Source organism: Girardinichthys multiradiatus, chromosome Y, assembly GCF_021462225.1.
Source record: "Girardinichthys multiradiatus isolate DD_20200921_A chromosome Y, DD_fGirMul_XY1, whole genome shotgun sequence".
Lineage (NCBI taxonomy): Eukaryota > Metazoa > Chordata > Actinopteri > Cyprinodontiformes > Goodeidae > Girardinichthys > Girardinichthys multiradiatus.
The window spans coordinates 22239057-22262612 of record NC_061818.1 but is presented as its reverse complement, the minus strand read 5'-3'; the positions used below and the strand labels follow the sequence as shown (position 1 = coordinate 22262612).

The 23556-nt window shown below is 39.8% G+C and overlaps 1 protein-coding gene across 1 annotated transcript in view; it reads left to right on the top strand.

Moving 5' to 3' along the window:
- The window catches only part of LOC124864062 (centrosomal protein of 112 kDa-like), a 176086-nt gene that overhangs the window by 835 nt on the left and 151695 nt on the right, over positions 1-23556 (top strand). The window contains exons 3-8 of the mRNA XM_047358676.1: positions 1658-1848; positions 1982-2145; positions 13868-13952; positions 17586-17663; positions 23006-23053; positions 23166-23231. Of these exons, the coding sequence (XP_047214632.1) occupies positions 1658-1848; positions 1982-2145; positions 13868-13952; positions 17586-17663; positions 23006-23053; positions 23166-23231 (632 nt within the window). The remainder of the gene's footprint in view (positions 1-1657; positions 1849-1981; positions 2146-13867; positions 13953-17585; positions 17664-23005; positions 23054-23165; positions 23232-23556) is intronic.

Genomic DNA, 23556 nt, shown 5'->3' with positions numbered 1-23556 from the left:
CTTTGTGGGAGACCCGTTTTTGAGATTTATTTAGTTTTATTTTAAATCGGCATTAAATAAAAGGATCTTCAATCAGACTTAAAGACAGTTATCCACAAGCTGTCAAACTGCTGAACTCTGAACAATAATGCTGCACGAAACCACATCTGTGACACTTTTTGCTTATTCCTGCTGCATGATGTGCAGTTTTTTTGCACGCCACTTTTGTTTTTATCGTGATTTGAACGGGTCTTCTTATCCCAAGCATTTAATTACACTGTTGACTGCGTGTTAACCTGCATATGACAAATAAACCATATCAATGCCATATCAGGGCTGTTTGTCAAATGTGCTGCTGTTCCAAAATGCACAGCTTTCTCAAGGTGATTAACATCTTTTGCGAGCGAACGCAAAAGTATTGGGGACGCAAAAGAAAAAAAAAAAATCCCCCCATGTCCCCTCGCGGGCTCCATACAATACTACAGAGCCCGCGAAGGGACATGGGGGGGATTTTTTTTCTTTTGCGTTCGCTCGCAAAAGTCGCACCTTGAGAAAACTGTAAATTTTGGAACAGCGGCACGCATGACAAATTACTTACAAAACAAACAACACTGATATGTCATTGATATGGTTTATTTGTCAAATGCAGGTTAACACACAGTCAACAATGCAACGAAATGCTTAGGATAAGAAGAACCGTTCAACTCACCATAAAAACAAAAGCACTAATGGCGTGCAATTAAAAAAAAAAAAAAAGTACACATTGTGTAGCAGCAATAAGCTAATAAAGTGTCACAAATGTGGTTTAGTGCAGTATTATTGTCCAGAGTTAAATAGTCTGACAGCTTGTGGATAATAACTGTCTTTAAGTCTGATTCAATAGACTTTTATTTAAGGCCGTGTTTTCAAAATAAAACTCAATGGGTGTAGTGTTTGTTCCATTTTTGCAGTTGTCTGATTTGGAAACTATCCCACAAAGTGTTGTGAGATAACGCAAAAAATATATTGCGTGCGGACGCAAAAGTAAACAAAAATCCCTCCATGTCCCTTTGCGGGCTCCGTAGTATTCAGCCCTCCATATGATAGCCCTAAATAAATGCAGGAGCAACTGATTGCCTAACCTGGCCCTAAGTAAATATGCGGAACAAATTGCTCTGGTCAGATAAGAACAAAAATGACCCTTATGTCATATATGCAAAAAAACTAACACTGCACTAAACTCTAAACATGCCCTCCCCACAGTAAAACACGATAGTAGCATCACCTTTGGGGATGCTTTTTTTTTTTTACAGCAGGAGCAGGGAAGCTGGTCAGAGTTGATGGAAGCTCCATGAAGCAAAACACTTGCCCTAGAAAACCTGCTAGGCGCTGCAAAAGCCTTGAGACTGAGGGGTGGAGGTTTGACTTTCAGCTGGAGAATGACACCATTCATACAGCCAGGGTTATAATAAAATAATTTAGATCAACATTTTTAGATCACATTCATGTGTTAGAACGGTCCAGTCATAGTCCACGCCGAAATTCAATTGAGAATTTGTCGCAAGACTTGAAAATTACTCTTCACAGACTGTTATTTTAAGATTTTTGTTGTTTATTTTTGATATGTAATGAACATATGTAATGATGTATTTAAAAATAAGTTACAGGTTTTAATTTCCCCTTTGTCAACTCATGTTAGAGCGCCAATGTTGTGCCATATGGATAAAGAAGCTGTGTGACCCGGCAACATGTGGTTCGGGTCTGACAGATCGAAAGAACCGCAACACGTATGCCCGTTTGCTGCTTTATATGCTCAAAAGAGGGATCCTGGAGGGCCCTTTTACCACCAAACCAGAGCCTGGAAAGCTCAAAACACTCCCTGCCTACATGGTATGAAACAAATTCTACACTTCACTTGTGTTTTTCGAAGATTTAAAATTTCATAACCATCGACATCGATTGCGTAAGAAACATTTATTTTCCAGATATTCTAATATTCTGCTGTTTTAATCTGAATTTGTAGTCCATCTATTTTGATGAACCACTGACTGGTCGATCTGTGGAGCAGAGCAACAGAGGTCTTCCTGACTGGGTCACAGGAGAGCTGAGCGGGTGTGCGGATGAAAGTTTGGCCATGGATATTCTTAAGGACCGACCCAGTTCTACACCCGTCACTGCTCACCACAGGTGGGTTACAACTGCAACCACACATAATCGGTTTTCGTTTACAAACCTTCTGTCAGAATGCAGGTACTATTAGAACAAAATGTAAATATGTCCGCTTATTAAAGGATTTGGCGTAAGATGATTTTACAGCGGGGAAGAAAAAGCGAAGAGCAAAAGCGAGCTGCCCTGTTACGGCATCCAGTGAAGCTGCCTTTTGTCAGTTTACTTGTTAAAAATGTTAACCGCAAAAATGCAAAATTTGTTTCCGAGTAAATATTTGGGAAAAATAGTGAAACCTTCGAATTTGAACATGCACTTTGTATCTTGAGAATTTGTATATGGAGACCATATTTGCCAACTACAAATTAATGAAATTAAAACAATTAGTTCCAACCCCACACCCAAGCCCTCCTAATAAATGACAAAAGCAGAGTTATTTACATCCTAATAGAGGCATTGTTCTTTTTAATAACATCGCTAGAAGGATTGTGTGGTGAAATACAAGACCCACACCTCTTTGAAAAGTTTTCTTTTCCATCTGCAGCACTGGCACCCATCCCATCATCGTCTCTACTCGCAGTGGGATTTATGGAGGGTCAGACAACAGCTTTTCCGGGTGATGCTCGGCAAAAAAGCCCAGTGTCTTTTCCTGTTGTGTTGCTTTTCTGCAAGTAGAGCAGATCGAATTTAAAATTGTATTCTTAATAGAGTTTTATATCTCATTAGAAACCCCAACTGACATTTTAATTTAGTAACAGTACTTATGTTGTTGCATGTTATAGTATTAATTACTGCCTTTTTTGGGATTGAAATCAGGCTCAGTAATGTGTTTGTGACTCTAATAAGCCAATCGCATGTCTAAAAACTAGAATGCTATGATAAAGACAAATGGAACTGTGATACGTTCTCCAAAGCCCTTTTGTAGTGTGTTTCTCATTGAAACACACATACAGCCTCATTAGTTCTACAGGTCCTTCTTAAAATATTAGCATATTGTGATAAAGTTAATTATTTTCCATAATGTCATGATGAAAATTTAACATTCATATATTTTAGATTCATTGCACACTAACTGAAATATTTCAGGTCTTTTATTGTGTTAATACGGATGATTTTGGCATACAGCTCATGAAAACCCAAAATTCCTATCTCACAAAATTAGCATATTATTAAAAGGGTCTCTAAACGAGCTATGAACCTAATCATCTGAATCAACGAGTTAACTCTAAACACCTGCAAAAGATTCCTGAGGCCTTTAAAACTCCCAGCCTGGTTCATCACTCAAAACCCCAATCATGGGTAAGACTGCCGACCTGACTGCTGTCCAGAAGGCCACTATTGACACCCTCAAGCAAGAGGGTAAGACACAGAAAGACATTTCTGAACGAATAGGCTGTTCCCAGAGTGCTGTATCAAGGTACCTCAGTGGGAAGTCTGTGGGAAGGAAAAAGTGTGGCAGAAAACGCTGCACAACGAGAAGAGGTGACTGGACCCTGAGGAAGATTGTGGAGAAGGGCCGATTCCAGACCTTGGGGGACCTGCGGAAGCAGTGGACTGAGTCTGGAGTAGAAACATCCAGAGCCACCGTGCACAGGCGTGTGCAGGAAATGGGCTACAGGTGCCGCATTCCCCAGGTCAAGCCACTTTTGAACCAGAAACAGCAGCAGAAGCGCCTGACCTGGGCTACAGAGAAGCAGCACTGGACTGACTGTTGCTCAGTGGTCCAAAGTACTTTTTTCAGATGAAAGCAAATTCTGCATGTCATTCGGAAATCAAGGTGCCAGAGTCTGGAGGAAGACTGGGGAGAAGGAAATGCCAAAATGCCAGAAGTCCAGTGTCAAGTACCCACAGTCAGTGATGGTCTGGGGTGCCGTGTCAGCTGCTGGTGTTGGTCCACTGTGTTTTATCAAGGGCAGGGTCAATGCAGCTAGCTATCAGGAGATTTTGGAGCACTTCATGCTTCCATCTGCTGAAAAGCTTTATGGAGATGAAGATTTCATTTTTCAGCACGACCTGGCACCTGCTCACAGTGCCAAAACCACTGGTAAATGGTTTACTGACCATGGTATCACTGTGCTCAATTGGCCTGCCAACTCTCCTGACCTGAACCCCATAGAGAATCTGTGGGATATTGTGAAGAGAACGTTGAGAGACTCAAGACCCAACACTCTGGATGAGCTAAAGGCCGCTATCGAAGCATCCTGGGCCTCCATAAGACCTCAGCAGTGCCACAGGCTGATTGCCTCCATGCCACGCCGCATTGAAGCAGTCATTTCTGCCAAAGGATTCCCGACCAAGTATTGAGTGCATAACTGTACATGATTATTTGAAGGTTGACGTTTTTTGTATTAAAAACACTTTTCTTTTATTGGTCGGATGAAATATGCTAATTTTGTGAGATAGGAATTCTGGGTTTTCATGAGCTGTATGCCAAAATCATCTGTATTAAGACAATAAAAGACCTGAAATATTTCAGTTAGTGTGCAATGAATCTAAAATATATGAATGTTAAATTTTCATCATTACATTATGGAAAATAATGAACTTTATCACAATATGCTAATATTTTGAGAAGGACCTGTATATGCAGTGATTTTCACTCTGTTACATGCTGATGATCAAATCAGAGGCAATCATGGGGCCTCAGTGCCTTGCCTGAAGACCCCGGTATTACAGATGTGAAACACACCTCCTGTATTTTAGTCAGAAGATAACTACTCTTTATATGAGCCACACAGCCAGTCTAAAGATCTTATTTGTTCTCTCCTATTAGCTGGTTTATTTATTTGCTTAAGCCAATTTAGACCTGGCGAGTCTTGACCTGGTATGGGATTCCTATGGTTTGATATCCTTGATAACCTTTTACAATATCACAATATTTACATCAAATCCTCAAACAAAATTGCTTTTTAAACCAAAATGTTCTTTCTACTGCTTGTAAAATAGTATAACATATTGATTATTATACCTTGATTGTAAGGGAAATGTCTCTTAAGGAGTGCCATCAAAGCAAGACAAGTTTATTTGTACAGCACATTTCAGCAACAAGACAATTCAAAGTGCTTTACATGATGAAAAAACATAAACAAGTACATTGCAGTTGCATGATAAAAGAACTACTGAGTGAAATTAATGACCTCGACTTTTGAAAAATCTGAAGACTAAACGAATCCCCTGCAGGGATATTCAAGTCTTTAACTCATTCATTGATGCAGTCGGTGCTTTTTGGGTCGTATTTTTTCACCATAAAACCAAATGTTACTCCCTGGGGAGGAGGTCATTCCTTAGAACCCTCCACGTCTTGACCAAGAGTCAGAGGCTTCTCGGCGCTCTGTAACCTATCCCCTAACTATTGTTAGGAGGGCCCAGCTCAGCCACGGTCAGTGGGGAGGGGTCTTCTGCAGTGAACTGCTTCTCAATGCACGCAGCGAGGTCCACCTTGCTCACGTTCTAAGGTGGAAATTCCCAAGCTCCCATTAACCCTTTACATTATAGGAGCTAGTGTTGGTATTAACAGATATTAATAAAGATCTATTGTTGAAAGTTAATACAAATATTAATAACATGCATAATTTCTGTGGCCATCTTTGGAAACCAAGAACAAATATCTATTAATAATATAAGCAGACTTATATGTATGTTGGCCTATGACACCTAGAAGGCAGAATTAATGAAGGTTAGAAATCAAAGGCTTTTTAACCAGCAGCCGTTACATCACGCATACACAAACAATGACAACCGCTTTTTGGAAATGTGCAATATAAATTCTAACAGTAAACAAGCAAGGATTAAACTCAGTGGTGCTAAACCTACTAAACCTATTTGACTAATACCTAGGATTCTGTAAAATGTGCAATTCCAAATGATCATCCCAGTGTCTTTGTTTGGTGTGAGAAATCTCTGAGATGACTGCTGATACCATGTGGTCAGTCTGGTCTTGAAACAAGATGGTTGTCGTAGCTAGAACACAGACATTGAGATGGAAATCTAGTGGACCCCATGTTGCTTACTGAACATTGTGCTCTACACCCACTGTGTTTCAATACAGGTGGTACAGAAGACAGTGGATCTCTCTTGATTTCTAGTCCTAGTCCATAACAGAGAACATGCTAGGTTGTGCGACCGATGTGCTAGGTTAAACAAAGGTAGGGTTAGTTTGCTCGCAAGATCCTATCTAAGACCATTTGTACCACTTGGCCAAATAACCACAAAGGTAAAACACAAATTGAGATTGAGATTTTCTTCTGCAGGCCCGTTTATACCCACCCTTTGAAGCTGACATGATTTTAGAAAGCATTACCGTTAGCGGTCGCACAGGGTGAAAGGAAGCGGGAACAAACTCTATAGCTGACAAATGCGCTGGCGAGAACCTTGATGTAGAATCAACATCATGGCAGCCTCACTTCTGTCAGTGTGCCCCAGGGTAGCTGTGGCTACAATGTAGCTCACCACTGTCAGTGTGTGAATGTGTGTATGGATGGGTGGATGACTGATTGTAGTGTAAAGAGCTTTGGGGTCTCTAGGGACTTGATAAAGAGCTATACAGGTGCAGGCCATTTACCAACATCTGCTAAATTTATTTTTTCAAATGCTTATTGCATAAAATTGTCTAAGAATAAGAGAATAAGAAGCTGTTATTAGCTGGCAAGTTAGTCAGGCTGTTCCCTAAGGTAGCCAACCTGCAGTTAGCTAGCTGTCATGCAACTCATAGCTTACTAGATATATTTGTTAAACAAAGCAAAAGTGTAGAAGCCTTCTGACCGGTAGGAGGGGCAGGAGTTTGCTACCTTATACTCCATACAAGCAGAGAAAACTGATCACTCCAACACTTTCTCAGACATGTCATTAAAAGGACCTGAAACTTTAGGAATGGTGTGCAGTAGCAGTTTGTAACCGTAGCTGTTTAGAATCAGAATCAGAATCTTTTAACGCAAAAACCCCCACCAAAAAAAAGAAACCCAGAGAGCAAAGTTTACCAGAGTCACATTCCTTGTTTGTTGTGTGTACGAACTTGGCAACAAAGCTGATTCTGATTCTGTTTATGTCTTTGGTATAGCTTATTACGGGTTACTGCCTGATGCCTAGAGATGACCCACCTTTACCAACTGATTTCCTGAATGTATTATTTTCTCCACAGCTGAAAGCTAAAGCCAATAAATCTGCTATTGGCGAGCATGATGTATTACACAGCTTTCAGTTCATAGTTACTCATTAAGATTGAAGTGGGGAGTCCTTTTACAATTAGATCTGTACTTAATAGGATAAGTGTTATATTGATGTGTATAAGGGGTTCTGAAGGGAAACGTGCTTTATTTGTCTGTTAGGGAGACAGGCACAGGAGATGTTTGCGTTAATGGATACGGCATCTGTCGGAACTTCTTCATTCCAAACTTCTTCTACTGGACTGAGGAAATTGAACTGCGCTTTGAAGCTATAGATAAAAATAGCTTTTCTTACTGATTGCTTGTCGTATTTGCTCAGGAGCACTATCTGAAAAGCTAAAGACATTGCCAAGTACTTGCATCAGTCTGCTTGAGCTGTCCATTTTGGGTTTTCAAAGAAAAACACTTCAAAACAACATGAGAGGATAAGGAACTTCTCTTATACTTTACCCATCGTTCTGTTGCTCCTCTCCACAGCTGTAACCCCACATTGCAGAAAAGGCAAAGAATAAAGCTCAATACATCATTAAAATGTTTTATTTATCTTTTAACATTTGAAACGTTCAAAAAATAATTTGTTTTAAGCTTAAAATTAAGTAATTCAATTCAATTTCCTTGTCTTTTTTATTACTGTGTAAATGTGTCGGATTTGAAGGCAGCTTACTTTACTTGTCATCAGTCATCCTAACACTCTGGGATATTTCCTCTGACTGGAGGCAGTCCAGGGGCTCTACAACGTGTTGTTAGCAATGGCTCCTGGTTTTTCAAATTTAATTAGGAAGGAAAGGCAAATCAGAGCCCAGTGGCTTCCCATACTCATTAGCATCATAAAAAGAGAGCGCTGTAGTTGGCAGCGATTAATTTACACCAGGGCGCTGCATACGAGGGAGTACAAGTCCACCGCCGCCGTATTTAATCCAAAGTTTTCTTTTGGGGCGGTGGAATTATGTCGTTACGATTAGGCGCAGCAGCAGTTAGTGCTGTCACCTCTTGGGAAGATTGGTTTAGACAATAAAAAGGCCTGCTGGGGCCTCACTGTGTGGCATTTATACATGTATTCCAAAGATATGTTAGTTAACTGACAAAAGTCTCTCACAGCTCTGGGATTGAACTGTATCCTGTTGTCCAGCCGTCCTGGATTTGCAGTCAGCTTCAGCCTCTTTGCAAACTGCTAAAGGTTAAGTGCATTTTCCTCTTCCACGAAATAAAATGCTAAATTTTTCATTTCACATGAACCTTGCTCTAAGCCTGAGGCCATGATTCGTATCTAGAATAGGTGGATTGCTCACTCAAGGTTTCTGGTCAGAATCTGCCTAAAGCGAAAGAGTTAAAGTATCTTGGTGTTTTGTGCCCAAGAGATGGTAGGATGGAGCGGGTGATGAATAGACAGAATGGGTCCCTGTTGGCAGTAAAGTGGACCCTTGCTCCATTCTGTCTTCATGAAGAAAATCCTGAGCCCAAAGGCAAAGTTCTTATTATACCAGTCACTCTATTTTCTGAATCTCACCTATGCTCATGAGATATGAATCATAAATGAAAGAACAGTGCAGATGAAGCTAATGGCTGAAATGAGCTTCCTCTGTGGAAGTGGATGGATGGATAGACAGACAGAGAGACAGACGAATGCACAATAGGTGCATTCAGTCAGTAAGTCATAAAACAAAATACTTATAGGTTTAATGTTTAAATCAATGTGAGATCGAGCAATTTAAAGTTAAATATGATTTAAATATAGATCATTCAAAAAATCACTTAATTTAGTAGTAGAAGGTTTTTGTCTTTATGAAACAAGTTTGGAAAAGCAAGCGTATTATTTCATTTTTTTCCATTCTTATCCAAATTTCAGAAACCCTATGTAACACTTTTTGGTGTGGCCACTGTTGCCAAGAAAAGATTTAAAAGTTTGATATTTTCCATGTCAGTAAGGTGTTTAAAACAAAGTCAAAAGGAATCACAGAACTGTACGGTGCTTAAAGGAAATGTATTTTTTTACTACATGTCAAGACATGTCCTCAGATTCTTCAGGCTGTGAGAGACCGAGAGAGAGCAAGACTTTCAGCAGATATCAGGAAGGATGAACGAAGTGCTCTGTTTTATATTTGTGACCTTTTAACCTCTGTCTGTTGTGGAACATGCTGGCAGCTATTTGGAAAACTTGGTTAACCTAAAGATCTGCATTTCTAAAGAGAAGTTAAAATGTGAACTTCATAATTATTTTGTCTTTGTTTTTAACTAAATAATAAAACGCTGTTTAACAGCAAATGCTTCATGTAACCAGACATCATTACTGCTCCCATTGTAAATAAATAATAACTGCTAATGGCAGGAGAGCGGGAAAAAAAACCAAAAACATTTTCAATATTTTCTCATGTCCTCTTAAAGATAACATCAAATAACATCAAACGTGATTTTAAAACTTTGTCACTACAGAACCTTTTACAAGTGTCAGACGAGCCATTTCTTCTTCCTGTGTTTCTGCTGAGCACAATTCTGAGATAAGAGCATGAAAAACTCCCAGATTACAGACAAACATCCTGAAAGAGAAAATGAATCACTCCACGAGTCCTTTTATGTTTTTGTTTCATTTAGCTATGATGTGTCGCTATGATGTGGCACTGTTTGATCTCCCCACAGTTTGGTGTGAGGTAGACTTACTTGCTGCTTGCAGAACGGTTTGGCTTAATTCTGTTTTAACCCCATCTCAAGTTAAACTTTGACTGTTTTTTTTCCTGCTGTTTTCAGGTGTTGCTCTGTGTTGCTTAGAATTAGGTCTGCTGCCATATGTGGATTTTGTCTCAAGCTTAGATATTCCTTTACACGTACTGTTCCAAATTTGACCACAAGATGGGGGTGTTTCATTGTGTATAGCAGTCTGTCATTCAGAGGAATCTGGAAGAAAAACTCATTAAAAGCTAAAACAGTTCTCTAGATTTTTTGTCTTCTCCAACTTTTTGTGCCTGTTGTGATGCAGAGTAATATAAACTGTTGTTGGTTTAACAATAAGTGCCCTCCTTTTTTACTTTTTAGATCAGAATATTACATCATGTATGTCTGTTTTAGAGCTTCCTTTCACGTTTTATTTCTTTGTTTTCCTCTTTTCTATCCTTGATGTCTGTCTTCCATCTGTGTGCTTTTCATCCACATATGAAAACGCTTGGCCAGGTCTACAGCCCCCTTCATTCTCCTCTGTGTTTTTTCTCTGGGCATGTGTGACAGTAACATTTTCTGTGCAGTTGTGCGATTTAGTTGTTTATTTTGGTATAAGTGTCTCTCATTCCTCGCTCACAGAGTCTTTTCTCTGATCTTTCCCTGTGTCTGTTTATGGTGAAGGGTGTGCAGGGACATGTGGATGTTTGTATCCCAAGGTCAGACTTTTTCTGGGGGTGCTTGAGGCTAAGACCTGGGCCCGCTGGCTCTGCACCTGGAGGTCAGGCTGGGGCTTGGATGTCAGGTTGCTTTAATCAGCCAAGCTGCAGCTTCTGAGGCTTTACATAGTGGGTGCTCTCTTTTGTGTGTGTGTGTGTGTGTGTGTGTGTGTGTGTGTTGCTCTGGCCTGACCTGCCACTGCTTTGATCTGTGGGCCTCAGACTCCAGACACATCTGATTCAATTATCCTCATCCACCTGTTGACTCAGAGGCCTAAAATTGTGAAGCTTGGCCCCCCATCCAAATTTCAAAGCTACATGTGTGTGAGTGTTAATGTGAGCACACAATACCTTGCCTCTTTTATTAAAACATCTTGATTGAATCAAATTGGTTTTGCAACCTAAAGTTTTCATACACATAATCCATGAATAATAAATTAAGATATATTCTGCAAGCCAGTCTGGACACTTGCAAGATGTTGAAATGCAACAGCCAGAGAGGGAAGTGGACCATAGTGATGTTTAGTTTGCAAAAATTACATTTGTTCATTTCTTTTGCACAAACTTGATATATCTGAGCTCATGCTGTCACAATGTTGGCAATAAGCTGTCATAATCCAGTTTGAGTTTTTCATATTAAAATAATTAGGCCAAATGTCACGTACTAGGGTTCAGAAGGAAGATGTGTGGTTCATATGACAGCAGAGGCTCAAATAATTTTTGATTTATGTAATTAATTTCTAAAATAACCATTAGATACATGTTCCAAGTACATAGACAAGACCCCACAACATAAAAACTCTTAAAAAGAACAATAACTAATGACACCCCATTATTCAACACAGTGCAAAACCACTATGGCAATAATACCTTGAAGCAGCCACCAACTGTATGCCTCCAATTTAGCTTTCAAAAATGTAGATATACAGATGCGTTGATGGGAAACGCAAATGTCCAAACCACCATACTTAATTTCATTTAATTTCTTACTTTGTTTTTATAGGAAGTACTTCAACGTTTGGACCCAAAGCTAATTTACAATGCTTATCCCTACCTAGTTAGGCTTTTGATTACAAAGCAACCAAAATTATACAAAGTTTTAAATATAAACACAAACAGAGTAAAAAGATTGCACTCATTAAGACCTAACAGATCATAGAAGAAAATACAATACCATTAAATTGATGAGAAAATAAATGGTGGTAGACATTGATGACCACATAACTGATCCTTCCAAAGAAACTGTTCAAGTTTTAATCTAAAGGGGTTTCAATCGGTGCTTAGTTTAATTCAACAGCATGAGCACCACAGGTCATTCGAAGTGTATCGCACATGTGCGCCGCGCTACAGAATTGACACAACTGCAATTCAAGTATTGCAGCCATGATTTAATAACATTGTTTAATCTCATTGTGTGCTATGAAGATGCTTCTCTCTCCTAGGCATGATACATCCCTGAAACTAAAAGTGAAATAAATTTCTGTTTTGACTAATTCAGCTTTTAATTATCTGACCACCTGGGGGCACTCATAGAGTATTTAAACCTCATTTTCAGATGCTCAGTTATTGTAAAAAAGGACACCCTCGATCGCAATAAACCTGCACTGTTCTGAGCTGAATTCTATCAAAATTGCAAACAAACTTCAAAGATGTGACAGGACTTGATGTTCCACAGAATCCCTTCATTTCCTCACATGTAGTCCCAGTTGTTTTCAAAACCGTGTAAATAACACCTAAGGGATCCTTAAAGCATTGAGATAAAACAAGATGCTATTTTAGAGATGCATCTTCTAAATATGCGCAAGTTTAGCTTCATTGTATGAGTTGCTTTGACATCAGATAATTAGGTCACATCATGCGGCACTGATAGAAGTATTTAATCTAATTAATACATTAACATCACTGTTCATATATTTACATTACCTCTCAAAAAATCGAGTCCTTGCGGTTTTTCACATTTTATCCCATTACAAACAAAGATCAATGTGTTTTTTTGTGATTTTGTGTTATAGATTGCATAATTGAGAAGTGAAAAGAGAAGGATGCAGGGTTTTCAAAATGTATCCCTGATCTGTCTGGTGTGTTCCTTGGTCAACATGTTGCTGTTTGTTCACTACTATTTATTCTAAGAATAAATTACATGTTTATCTGGATTTCATTTAGGGGAATCTGAGTGCAGGGAACTGAATACATTTGCACACCACAAAGTGTAAAATGGTTTTAGGGGGTATGGATACTTTTGCAAGGTGCTGTTAATATTACTGGCTCTTAATTTGAGCAGATTATTTCTAACAGAACATTTTTAGACCTAGGGGCAAATGTCTCTGAAACACAGCTACCATAGATTCAAGCACTTGTTTAGAGTTTTGAGGGAACAGATGAATTGACGTGTTATATCTTAGAAGACCTAACACTGATTAATATAATAAGTGTTGTGCATTTCCTTCATAGTAAATGCCCCCAAAGAATGACTCTGCCTTTGATAAATGAGATTCAGTGGTCTTTGTGCTTAAAAATGTACACATCGACAGAAGGAAAATCCCGTAGGGGTTGTTATAAAGTGCTAATCAGCCACCCTCCAGAAAACAATGTGATGTCTTTATAAAATGACTGGATTTCTTTTATTTCATTTTCTTTTAGTGTGGCTCCACATCCGCAAGGCTTTCCAGCATCCATTCACTCAATTTGTGTTAGTGGGCTAATAATGTCTCGTGTGCCTGTGCCTAATGAGATTGTTAACTCAGTTATGCCCCTGATACTGTGTAAGAGTATGTGAGTCTGTGAAATGTAAAGAGCACTGTTAAAACAACTGTGTTTGTGTGTGTGTGTGTGTGTGTGCACGCGTGCGAGTGTCAGCAGTTTTCCTGTAAAGCTTCTATTTTAATACACCATGACAGACATGATGAGAAACAGTCACTGACGTGTCTGATTATAAGGAGATGGTTAAAGCCTTAGCCAGGCTCCCGACATGTTGCACATGGACACAGAGTGAAGAATGGAGTGGACATTTATTGTTCGGATAATGGATTGGAATGGATTGCAGACCAAAAACCACACAACCAGTGCCAGATGCTGATATGCACATATGTCAAGGAGGACTGCCTATGCAAGCACATTCATATACAAAGAGGGAGACACGAACAGACTGCAGGACTATGCAGTCAGAAGCTGTAGGTTACATTCTTTACATGCGTTCCTCTAATGTTTCTCTTTCAGGAGGAGACTGTATGAGGAGAAGATTCTCCCTGAGCCCATGTCCTCCAGTCCACTAAAGCAGTGTCCAAGACCAGATGCAAGAATGGTTAGTTTATAATCACTCTCCAAACTGGAAAATATGATCAGATAGTGCTATTAGATGAATATCCTGAATACACATACTGCTGCCAAGTGAAATAGAAGGCAATATTTATTCATTCATTAACATGGGCAAGTTTTGGCTTTTTTGTAACTCAGTCTTGTAAAGTGTAGGGAAACTCCCCTTCCCTTCCCTCACCTCTTTCTGTTTTACAAAGTTAAATTGTTCTAAACAAGGTATTTCTGACCATAGTATGAATGTACTGTATTCCCTGCCAACAATTAACTTATGTTATTCTGGAAGATCTTTCCTTATGAAGATTAAAAGTTTGAGCGTTTGGTCTGAGATGATTAAGAGTGGAGTGGCTTTCTCTATACAACCAGACCAAGGTTTACTAAAAACTGCTATATAGTGTCTGTGCAAATATTTACCTAAAGATTACCTAATACAGGCTTGAGGTTTTTTTTTTTTTCAAAGCCCATCAAGTTTCAGGGGTCAAACTAAACAGAAGCTGGAAAATCCTTGAACCTCAGTTTAATAAAATGTATTTGCTTTAGCTGTTATAACAGTGTCCTATCTGGCCATTTATGTTGGTGTAATAAAAACGTGCATTACTATGTCTAAACGTGAGCAGATAAAGATGATTTATGTGGAACATCAAGTCTGGTCAGGATTCTGAAGTATATGCGCTGCTTTCATTTATTCCTATTCTATATAGTGCAAGTACAGGGGTTGGACAATGAAACTGAAACACCTGGTTTTAGACCACAATAATTTATTAGTATGGTGTAGGGCCTCCTTTTGCAGCCAATACAGCGTCAATTCATCTTGGGAATGACATATACAAGTCCTGCACAGTGGTCAGAGGGATTTTAAGCCATTATTCTTGCAGGATAGTGACCAGGTCACTACGTGATACTGGTGGAGGAAAACGTTTCCTGACTCGCTCCTCCAAAACACCCCAAAGTGGCTCAATAATATTTAGATCTGGTGACTGTGCAGGCCATGGGAGATGTTCAACTTCACTTTCATGTTCATCAAACCAATCTTTCACCAGTCTTGCTGTGTGTATTGGTGCATTGTCATCCTGATACACGGCACCGCCTTCAGGATACAATGTTTGAACCATTGGATGCACATGGTCCTCAAGAATGGTTCAGTAGTCCTTGGCAGTGACGCGCCCATCTAGCACAAGTATTGGGCCAAGGGAATGCCATGATATGGCAGCCCAGACCATCACCGATCCACCCCCATGCTTCACTCTGGACATGCAACAGTCTGGGTGGTACGCTTCTTTGGGGCTTCTCCACACCGTAACTCTCCTGGATGTGGGGAAAACAGTAAAGGTGGACTCATCAGAGAACAATACATGTTTCACATTGTCCACAGCCCAAGATTTGTGCTCCTTGCACCATTGAAACCAACATTTGCCATTGGCATGAGTGACCAAAGGTTTGGCTATAGCAGCCCGGCCGTGTATATTGACCCTGTGGAGCTCCTGACGGACAGTTCTGGTGGAAACAGGAGAGTTGAGGTGCACATTTAATTCTGTCATGATTTGGGCAGCCGTGGTTTTGTTTTTTGGATACAATCCGGGTTAGCACCCGAACATCCCTTTCAGACAACTTCCTCTTGCTTCCACAGTTAATCCTGTTGGATGTGGTTCGTCCTTCTTGGTGGTATGCTGACATCACCCTGGATACCGTGGCTCTTGATACATCACAAAGACTTGCTGTCTTGGTCACAGATGCGCCAGCAAGACGTGCACCAACAATTTGTCCTCTTTTGAACTCTAGTATGTCACCCATAATGTTGTTTGCATTTCAATATTTTGAGCAAAACTGTGCTCTTACCCTGCTAATTGAACCTTCACACTCTGCTCTTACTGGTGCAATGTGCAATCAATGAAGACTGGCTACCAGGCTGGTCCAATTTAGCCATGAAACCTCCCACACTAAAATGACAGGTGTTTCAGTTTCATTGTCCAACCCCTGTATATTGCGATCAAGGGTGTGGATTGACAGTGTTCTGCTGCTTCAGGGTGAGCTATGTTACTTTGCTGTGACATGGCTGTCTTGTTTTTCTTTTTTTTCATATTCAAGAATCAGCTGCCTTTCTTGGAAATACTTTAAAAAAAAGAATGGCCGATACGCATTAATGTTACAGGTTTATTAGTTGGGATGGATTTTCTAAAAAGCTCTAGATCATTGGGTTCAGTGAAGTCAAAAAATTAAAAATGATTCTTACTTCCACAAGCAATAATGTCTGTAAAACTACAAAAATCACCCCTCTTAAACACAACCTAATATAAACAGAGAGGGAATAAATATTGCAAAATGTATGATAGACGTGGCTACAATGTAACCCTTATAAGTCAACCTTTTGTAGTTAGAGTTGTGTTAGGAATGTTTTTTCTCTATTTTTTCTTTTGCTACCAGTTGTTAGATACAGGTAGATTTTATCTGCAGTGCCCATGTGCTGCTTAAAATAAGAACTAAAGCCCCTCAAATGCACCTCAAGCAAAGGTCTAAAAGCCAAAGGGCTGTTCATCGTGGCCAAATTGTCTCTAGAGTTAAGAAACCAATGACAAAGGTTTGGAAGGATGAACATTTATCAGAAACTATATAAATGTACATTTTGCTAATTTGTTTGAAGGACTTTCAACATGTATTTAATCCCCTGACCTACTACTTGGCTCTGTAGTTTGACTAAACTGGGTTTTTCTAAACACACTTTGCTTTTTTTTTTAGATTTGGGCCTTCTTGCATGAGCTTGAAAAAGGGTTAAATTATACAAAATAATAAACTACAACTTTTTTTTTTTTTTTACCAAGGCCCTAATAATCACCGGACAGCTGAGTAAAACTACTATCAAAATCCCTGTTGGTTCTGATGAGTTTAATATAGAAGCAAGGCTGGGCAGGTATTATGTACTGTTCTCATACAATTAACAAATATATGAGCAAGATTTGCTGCCAGAAGTAATTGAGGAACTTCTTTAAACTGGGCTTTCTTGGGCCCTACAGAGCCCATGTTTTGCTGGTTTGAACAGTTAGTGTAGTGCATTCCCAGCATTCCTATATGCAGAAATTAAACATTTATCCTGTTTTTCTGAGTTTGAGGCTTTGAGGCCGTATTACCGTTCTAATCAAAGAAGCATATAATCCTTAGCTATACCATTCATCTGTTTCCCTGTGCCAGCGCCATCACACTGAGGTCCTTCCAAGGTCCGCACTCCATTAGATCCTAATCACATTTAACAACATCACTCAGTTTCCTATTGCTCCTTCAGTTTTATTAGATATTTCCCGTCTTCCTACATCTGCTGCCCAAACTTGACTTGGTAAACCAATCTTGTATCAACAAAACCCCTGGAACCATTGGAATTATGGCGCATAATACAGATCCGGAGCGCAGATGTAACAAAAGGCTGAAAATATTTCCAGTGTAAGAAAGCCTAGCTGCACATACCTCTCTTGGAATTAACTGTTGGATAGATATTATGTAGAACTGCTGCACATCTGGAGAACTGGATGTTAAAATGAATAGAATGAGCAGAAAACATTAGACATTGCTCAGTGAATACAGTGTTGTTGGTATTTCAGGAAAGCCATCTTTTAACCTATCTCTTTTCTCTCAGGTGGATGGGCTGCTAAAGGCAAATGTCTCTTGCGATGACAGTGACCTGGAGGCTCGCCTTAACAGCTGGAACCTGGGGGTGAGTCCAGGGGCATGCTGTGAGCTTCTTGGGTGCAGCAGCTCACAGCAGGGACAGAGGTTCAGAAAACTCAGAAATAAATCTACAAGACCCAACCAATACCCTTACTTTTGTTCTGCTGCAGTAAGTGCTGGTGGTGCCAACAGTAAACATCTAAAAAAAATCTGTCAAGATTTCTTTTTGTTTGGAACCAATAAAGGTTTTTGCCCTTTGTTTTCACCAAAATTCCTCAATGTTCGAAATAAGAACTAACCATAAATACGGCAGTGTCAATTCATAACACATTCCTTATTAATTCATATTAAACCCCCACATCTTACCACTGAGAAGATTAAATAAACTGGCTTTATTCCCATGAAAATGTATTTAAAAACAAGCTTTAAAAAAAGACACAAAGCTTGGGCTACTTTGTTAAAAGTGTAATAAAATTGTGACAAAAAACTGGAGTTAAGATCCTTTAAATAATAATTCGAAAAACTGGGCTGATCAACAAGTTGACAAACGACGTCCTGTTAAAAATTTGCCTGTAACTCTGCATGGCATTAAAATTAAAAACAGTTCCTGGGCAATTTAATCAGTTAAACAGCTGTCCGAGGACATATTCCACAAAGGATGAATTGTTTTTGTTAAAGGTTTGTAGTAAACTCATCGGATCTTGTTTTAATTCTCTTCGTCAATCTTTAGATGATTACCAAGCGTGGTATGAGTAAGTCTGTAGTTTGTTTTAGTTGTTTTTGGAGCTGATTTGGGGCTACCTGACCATGTTTCTTTGCGCTGCATCACTGTCACATAACTAGACAACTACCACAGGGCATACCTCCTCCCCTCCCAAAACACATCCACAAACGGCAACAAGAGGGAAAAAACACCAGCAGTGTTTTTTTAGATTTGTTTTTTAGTGAATAAAAAACAAATTACACAGTATAATTGTGTAAAGTATATCTCAGCAGATCACTTAAATAGTAAGGGGATGCCATCATGCAGCCCCTGTAATGGCTATTGGCTAAGTGCTTTCAGCAGTACGTTATCAGCCTCCAGAGTAAGACTGAAGCACTCTTAACCGCAGTACTGTAGTGATACCGAGTTACCTGTGGTGCCTGGGTGCCTCTGAGCAAATAATGAAAAGGGCCTTTTACTTGAGTACTCTTGAAGTCTCCTCCTTTTGGCATTTCACTGCTGTTGTAGGTTGTGAGGGTTGTGTAAACTGTGTTGTGGAAGATGTCTGCACCTGTTTTATCTCTGTTGTCTGGAGAGCTCCAGGTCAGGGCTTGATAGGCAATCTGCCCTCATATCTTTTATTTCCTTTCTCCTCACCTGCATGACTCTCACTCCTTCTTTCTCTCATGTTTTGCCTTCCTGTTGCCTCTAACGTTTTCCTACATTGCCTACACACAGATATTTTTGCTGATCCCCCTCAGCTCTACTTTTCGTATTCCTTCTCAGTTACTTTCTGTTCTCGTCTTTCTTCTCGTCTGTCTGTCCGTGGTTCTTCTGCTCTTTCCACTCGGCTCCCCTCCCTCTCTTCCAGTCCTAGGGTAATCTGAGGAATCTATCTGCTGACGTGAAGCCGTGCACTGCACCACTCTGCTCTCCACCGTGTTGAAACACTGATAAAAAGCATTGCTTGGCAACACTCCCCCAAGCCTGCATCCCTCAAATCAACAGATGTTTCTTCACACACAAACACACACGCACAAACCCTGCTGAAGTTTTAGAGATGCACAGCTTCAAAGTGCCCAGCTCCTACAAAATTTCAGCAGAGCCAAGCATCACTATCTGGAACATCTTTCATTTAGATGTTCTGAAGCAGTCTATATTAGTTTTACATTCATTTCTGCTTTAATAGAGTGTAGTCAGTGAAGTCTATCATGGTAACCAGAGCCAAAGTTTATGGAAGAGTGTAACATTACATACAAAATATCAAACTCTGGCCTTAATCTATAACACAATGGCTGCCCAATAAGAAAATAGTGATAGTCTTCAAGTTGAGACGACGATTTACAGCATGTGGTGATTTGTCCAGTGAGAATGATGTCAGAAGTAATGTCTAAAGGCTCCCACCTGCTTGACTCCGAGGACCTCTGCTCATACTAGAGGCGGACTCAAAGCGGAAGGCCACCAGACACGTCCACGCAAAGCTCAGTTTTTACACACAATAAACTGTTCGGTGGGACAAAGTCTTCACGTTTAACTGTTTTATATTGTCACTGCCACTCTCTGCGCCACCCTGGCAAGTGTCATCCCCAGTCAGGTTTAATGACCTTATATACCACCTTCTTTTCTTTTGTTTTTCCCAAAGCTACAAGACAAAGTAGCTATTCCTCCTCGAACGATGACGCTATGGCAGTAAGTGTGGATAATGTAGGAATTTGTCAGGAGAAATGTAGGAAAGGTAATCTCGACTATGAAATCTCAAACATCCTAGACCTAACATAAATATCTGTGAGTCACCACAGCGGTGAGTTGCTACTTGTAAAAAAAAAAAAAAAAAGTAGTCATGCATGCAGTTAGAGCAGGGGTGCCCAAGTTCGAGCCTTGAGAGCTACTATCCTGCAACTTTTAGAGGCATCCCTTCTGCAACACACCTAAATCATATGAATGGCGTTTTACCAGACCTTTAGAATCAGAATCAGAAAAGCTTTATTGCCAAGTACGTTTTTGGACATACAAGGAATTTGTTTTGGCGTAGTCAGTGAATGACTGAATGCTGATGAGGGAATTCAACCATTCAGAAGTGTTGGAGCAGAGATGGATCTAAAAGTTGCAGGACAGTAACTCTCCAGGCCTAGACTTAGACAACCCTAAGTTAGATGATGTAATTTCCACTCCTGTTCTGACCAGCATTGTTACTCTGATGTGCACAGATGTATGTGAGGACTTAGTAGTTATCTCAAGCATTGAACAGTGAATAGAAACAGATGGATGTTTCTCTTTTCTGAACATAATCACTCTCGGTTTTTAATTAGGAAAATCCTTGAGTGTTATAACGTAGTCTGTCATACCACTCAGAATCTATAATTCCAGGTTTGTCTGCATTTTCTATTTGAGGAAGGACATGTTAAATTCCCCTTGAAGCAATGCTAGACATGTGATAGTTAAAAAGGAAGTCTGATATGTTGTTTCTCTTGGACACTAAGAGAAAAAAATTGCAGTTACACAAAATTTTTACAGGTTTTTGATTTATTTGTTAAAAGAACCGGAGGATATCAGGATACATTTTGCACTGAATTAAAAACCATCACGAACAACACATTTTCTTACCAAGGAAAGTTTATGGTAACATACAACACCAACACTCAGCTGGTCTGGGTGCTGACATTTCCAGTGCTACCTCTCTTAGCCTTGGCACCAACTGTCCATTAACCATGAGCTGTTCCTACTATTGAAACCATTATTTGAATTGTTCCAACTGGAGCAAAAGTTGTACTGAAGCACATTGGGTGCAAATCTCACCAACATTTCCTGGATAACTGATGTTAGGGGAAATAAATATTCTCACTCTATGCCTTTTTTTGTATTGCTAACAAGGGGCCATGCATCCTCTTGATATATTCCAGTTAAAAAAGATCTATTTTGGGGTGCTGGGTGGCTCAGTTGGTAGAGCAGGCGGACTGTGTGCAACGGCTTAGTCCTCGATGTGGTTGTCCTGGGTTGAATTCTGCGTCTCGGTCCATTTGCTGCATGTCTTCTCTTTCTCCATTCCGTCTCCTGTCAAACTACTGCCCAATAGAGGCCACTAGTGCTGCTAAAAAGTTTATTTTCTTTAAAAAGGAAATACTGTTTAAAACAACAGTTAGCCATCCTCTGTGGTTTCAGAAGTTACGTCATCATCAATACATAATAGTGCCTTTCCATTTTGAAGAGGTGTGCTTTAAAAAACAGTGGATTATTTGTGCTTCATACTTTTCCGATTTTTGGTTTCTCTGTCTTTCAAGTATTTGCCCTTTAAATTATCTCTGAGGTAAAACGATGCTCTAACAAAGAAACAGGAGTTGACTCATACTAAATCACTGTTCTGTATAAAATAAAAATTTGTATATTCTTTCTAATGCAGCTCATTTAGTTTGTGTGAAATTATTATGCTATCAACAAATGTGTTTCATTGTTGAGTCCTTGGCATTCATATGCATGGTGTTCACGTTTACTGCGACACTGTGCCAAGACCACACCACAGGATTTAGTCTGCATGTCCTCTCTGTCCTGAGGGCCATGCTCAATCAATCTGATGACTGGATGTTTGTGGGTATAAAAAGAAATCCCATTTTAGTTTTCTTGTTTGGCACCAGTTTGCAAAAAATAATTTTTTCCCTCATTGCGCTTGAAGCAGCTAGGTTTTACTCTGTCTAATGGACAGAAAGTAGAATGATTTTCTGATCCTGTACATTTCTTACAACAATGATTTCAACCAGTTTAAGGGTCACAGTATGTCAACTCACAAAATATGTTGCTCATTTTTACCTGTGTAAGTTTGTCAGTAAGGCAGAGCTGCTTTCTTTCTATTGTGAATCTCTCGCTCTGAAGCAACAGATTGTGATTTTATTCTGTCACTGGATACAGCTTTCTTACCCCCAAGTCCCTAAATTCTCTCAGGTCGTGTTCCCTCATCTCCCATTCATTCAGGATTAGCTTTGTGTGAGTAGCGCCATCTTAAAGCATTGATTCCCCTTTTTTAAAACATTGAATTCAATCCCGTTATTTTCTTCTGTTCCCACTCCTTCCTTTTGTTTTGGAGATTAGTATTGGAAGTCGTTGCCATTATTTTGAGATTTATGTTCTTACTCTGAAAGGCTGTGATGTCGATGTTAAATGTGAGCCCCCACAGATGGCCCTAAAGCATCAGAGAGAAGCGTTGTATGATGATATTTTTGCAGCTTGTGTCACAGTTAGCGAGCCTCACTGATGTAAAGCCACTAAAGTCACATGGACCGTGACCCGCTTTCTTTCAGGTGGTTAACCTGCTTACACTTTTCAGTCCTCTGTGTTTTGTATTGTAAGCAAAGAGCATGCCGAGTCAGTGTTTGGCAGGGATGTATACACATTGGTCTCATGTGATGGTAAACAGAGTGGGGATAGCTTACAGATTAGCGGTCTTCAATGTTGACAAAAGGGACAGCAGAAGGGGAGCTGAGAGCGGAAACAGAGCTGGCCACACACACAAAGCCTTGAAGTCGCCTGACAGTTCTGCCTCTCTAAACAGACAGGAGTTGATGGAAAAGACTTTGGCTGTCCACATTGTTTATGGCAAACTCACTGCTAGGGATACATTCTGGTAGTTTTAGGGCTTTGTAAGCAGGGGCTGAAGGAGAAAGATAGGTCTGAATGTTTTTCTGTTTGTCTTTCAGATCGAAAACCCCAGGTATTTGAGAGAGAAGTCCGTTCCCTTGTCACCAGTAAGTTGTCAGGGGTCATTTGTTGTTTACCTGTTGCTTGGACAAAAATGTGTCACCTTTGAGTTCTTTAGTCTTCTTATCACCTATTTTTTTCTCCATTCTATCTCTGTAGATATTCAAGTCAAGCTTTGAGAGGAATAACACCTTTGCCAATGATCATGGCATTCAAAGCAGAGAGGTATGCAGCTGAATGTAGTAAAACTTGGAAAAAGCCCAATCACACCGTTTCTCCTTTAGTCACATTATAAGCACAAACCTCATTGCTTTTAATAGAAGCATTATGTTAGTGGAAAAAGGGATATATGGTTTTCAAAAACTTTGAACAAAAATTAGGTTCTAAATCTAAACATTTTCCTTTGGAGACAAACAAAATATTGGGCTATCTGCATTCTGCGAGGCACAGATACACGCAACCATTGTGGACACCCAGGTGAACGCTCACTCCAGCCAATAGACAAAGACTGTGCCAGAATAGATGTCACTACCACCTGCAAGACAAGCTA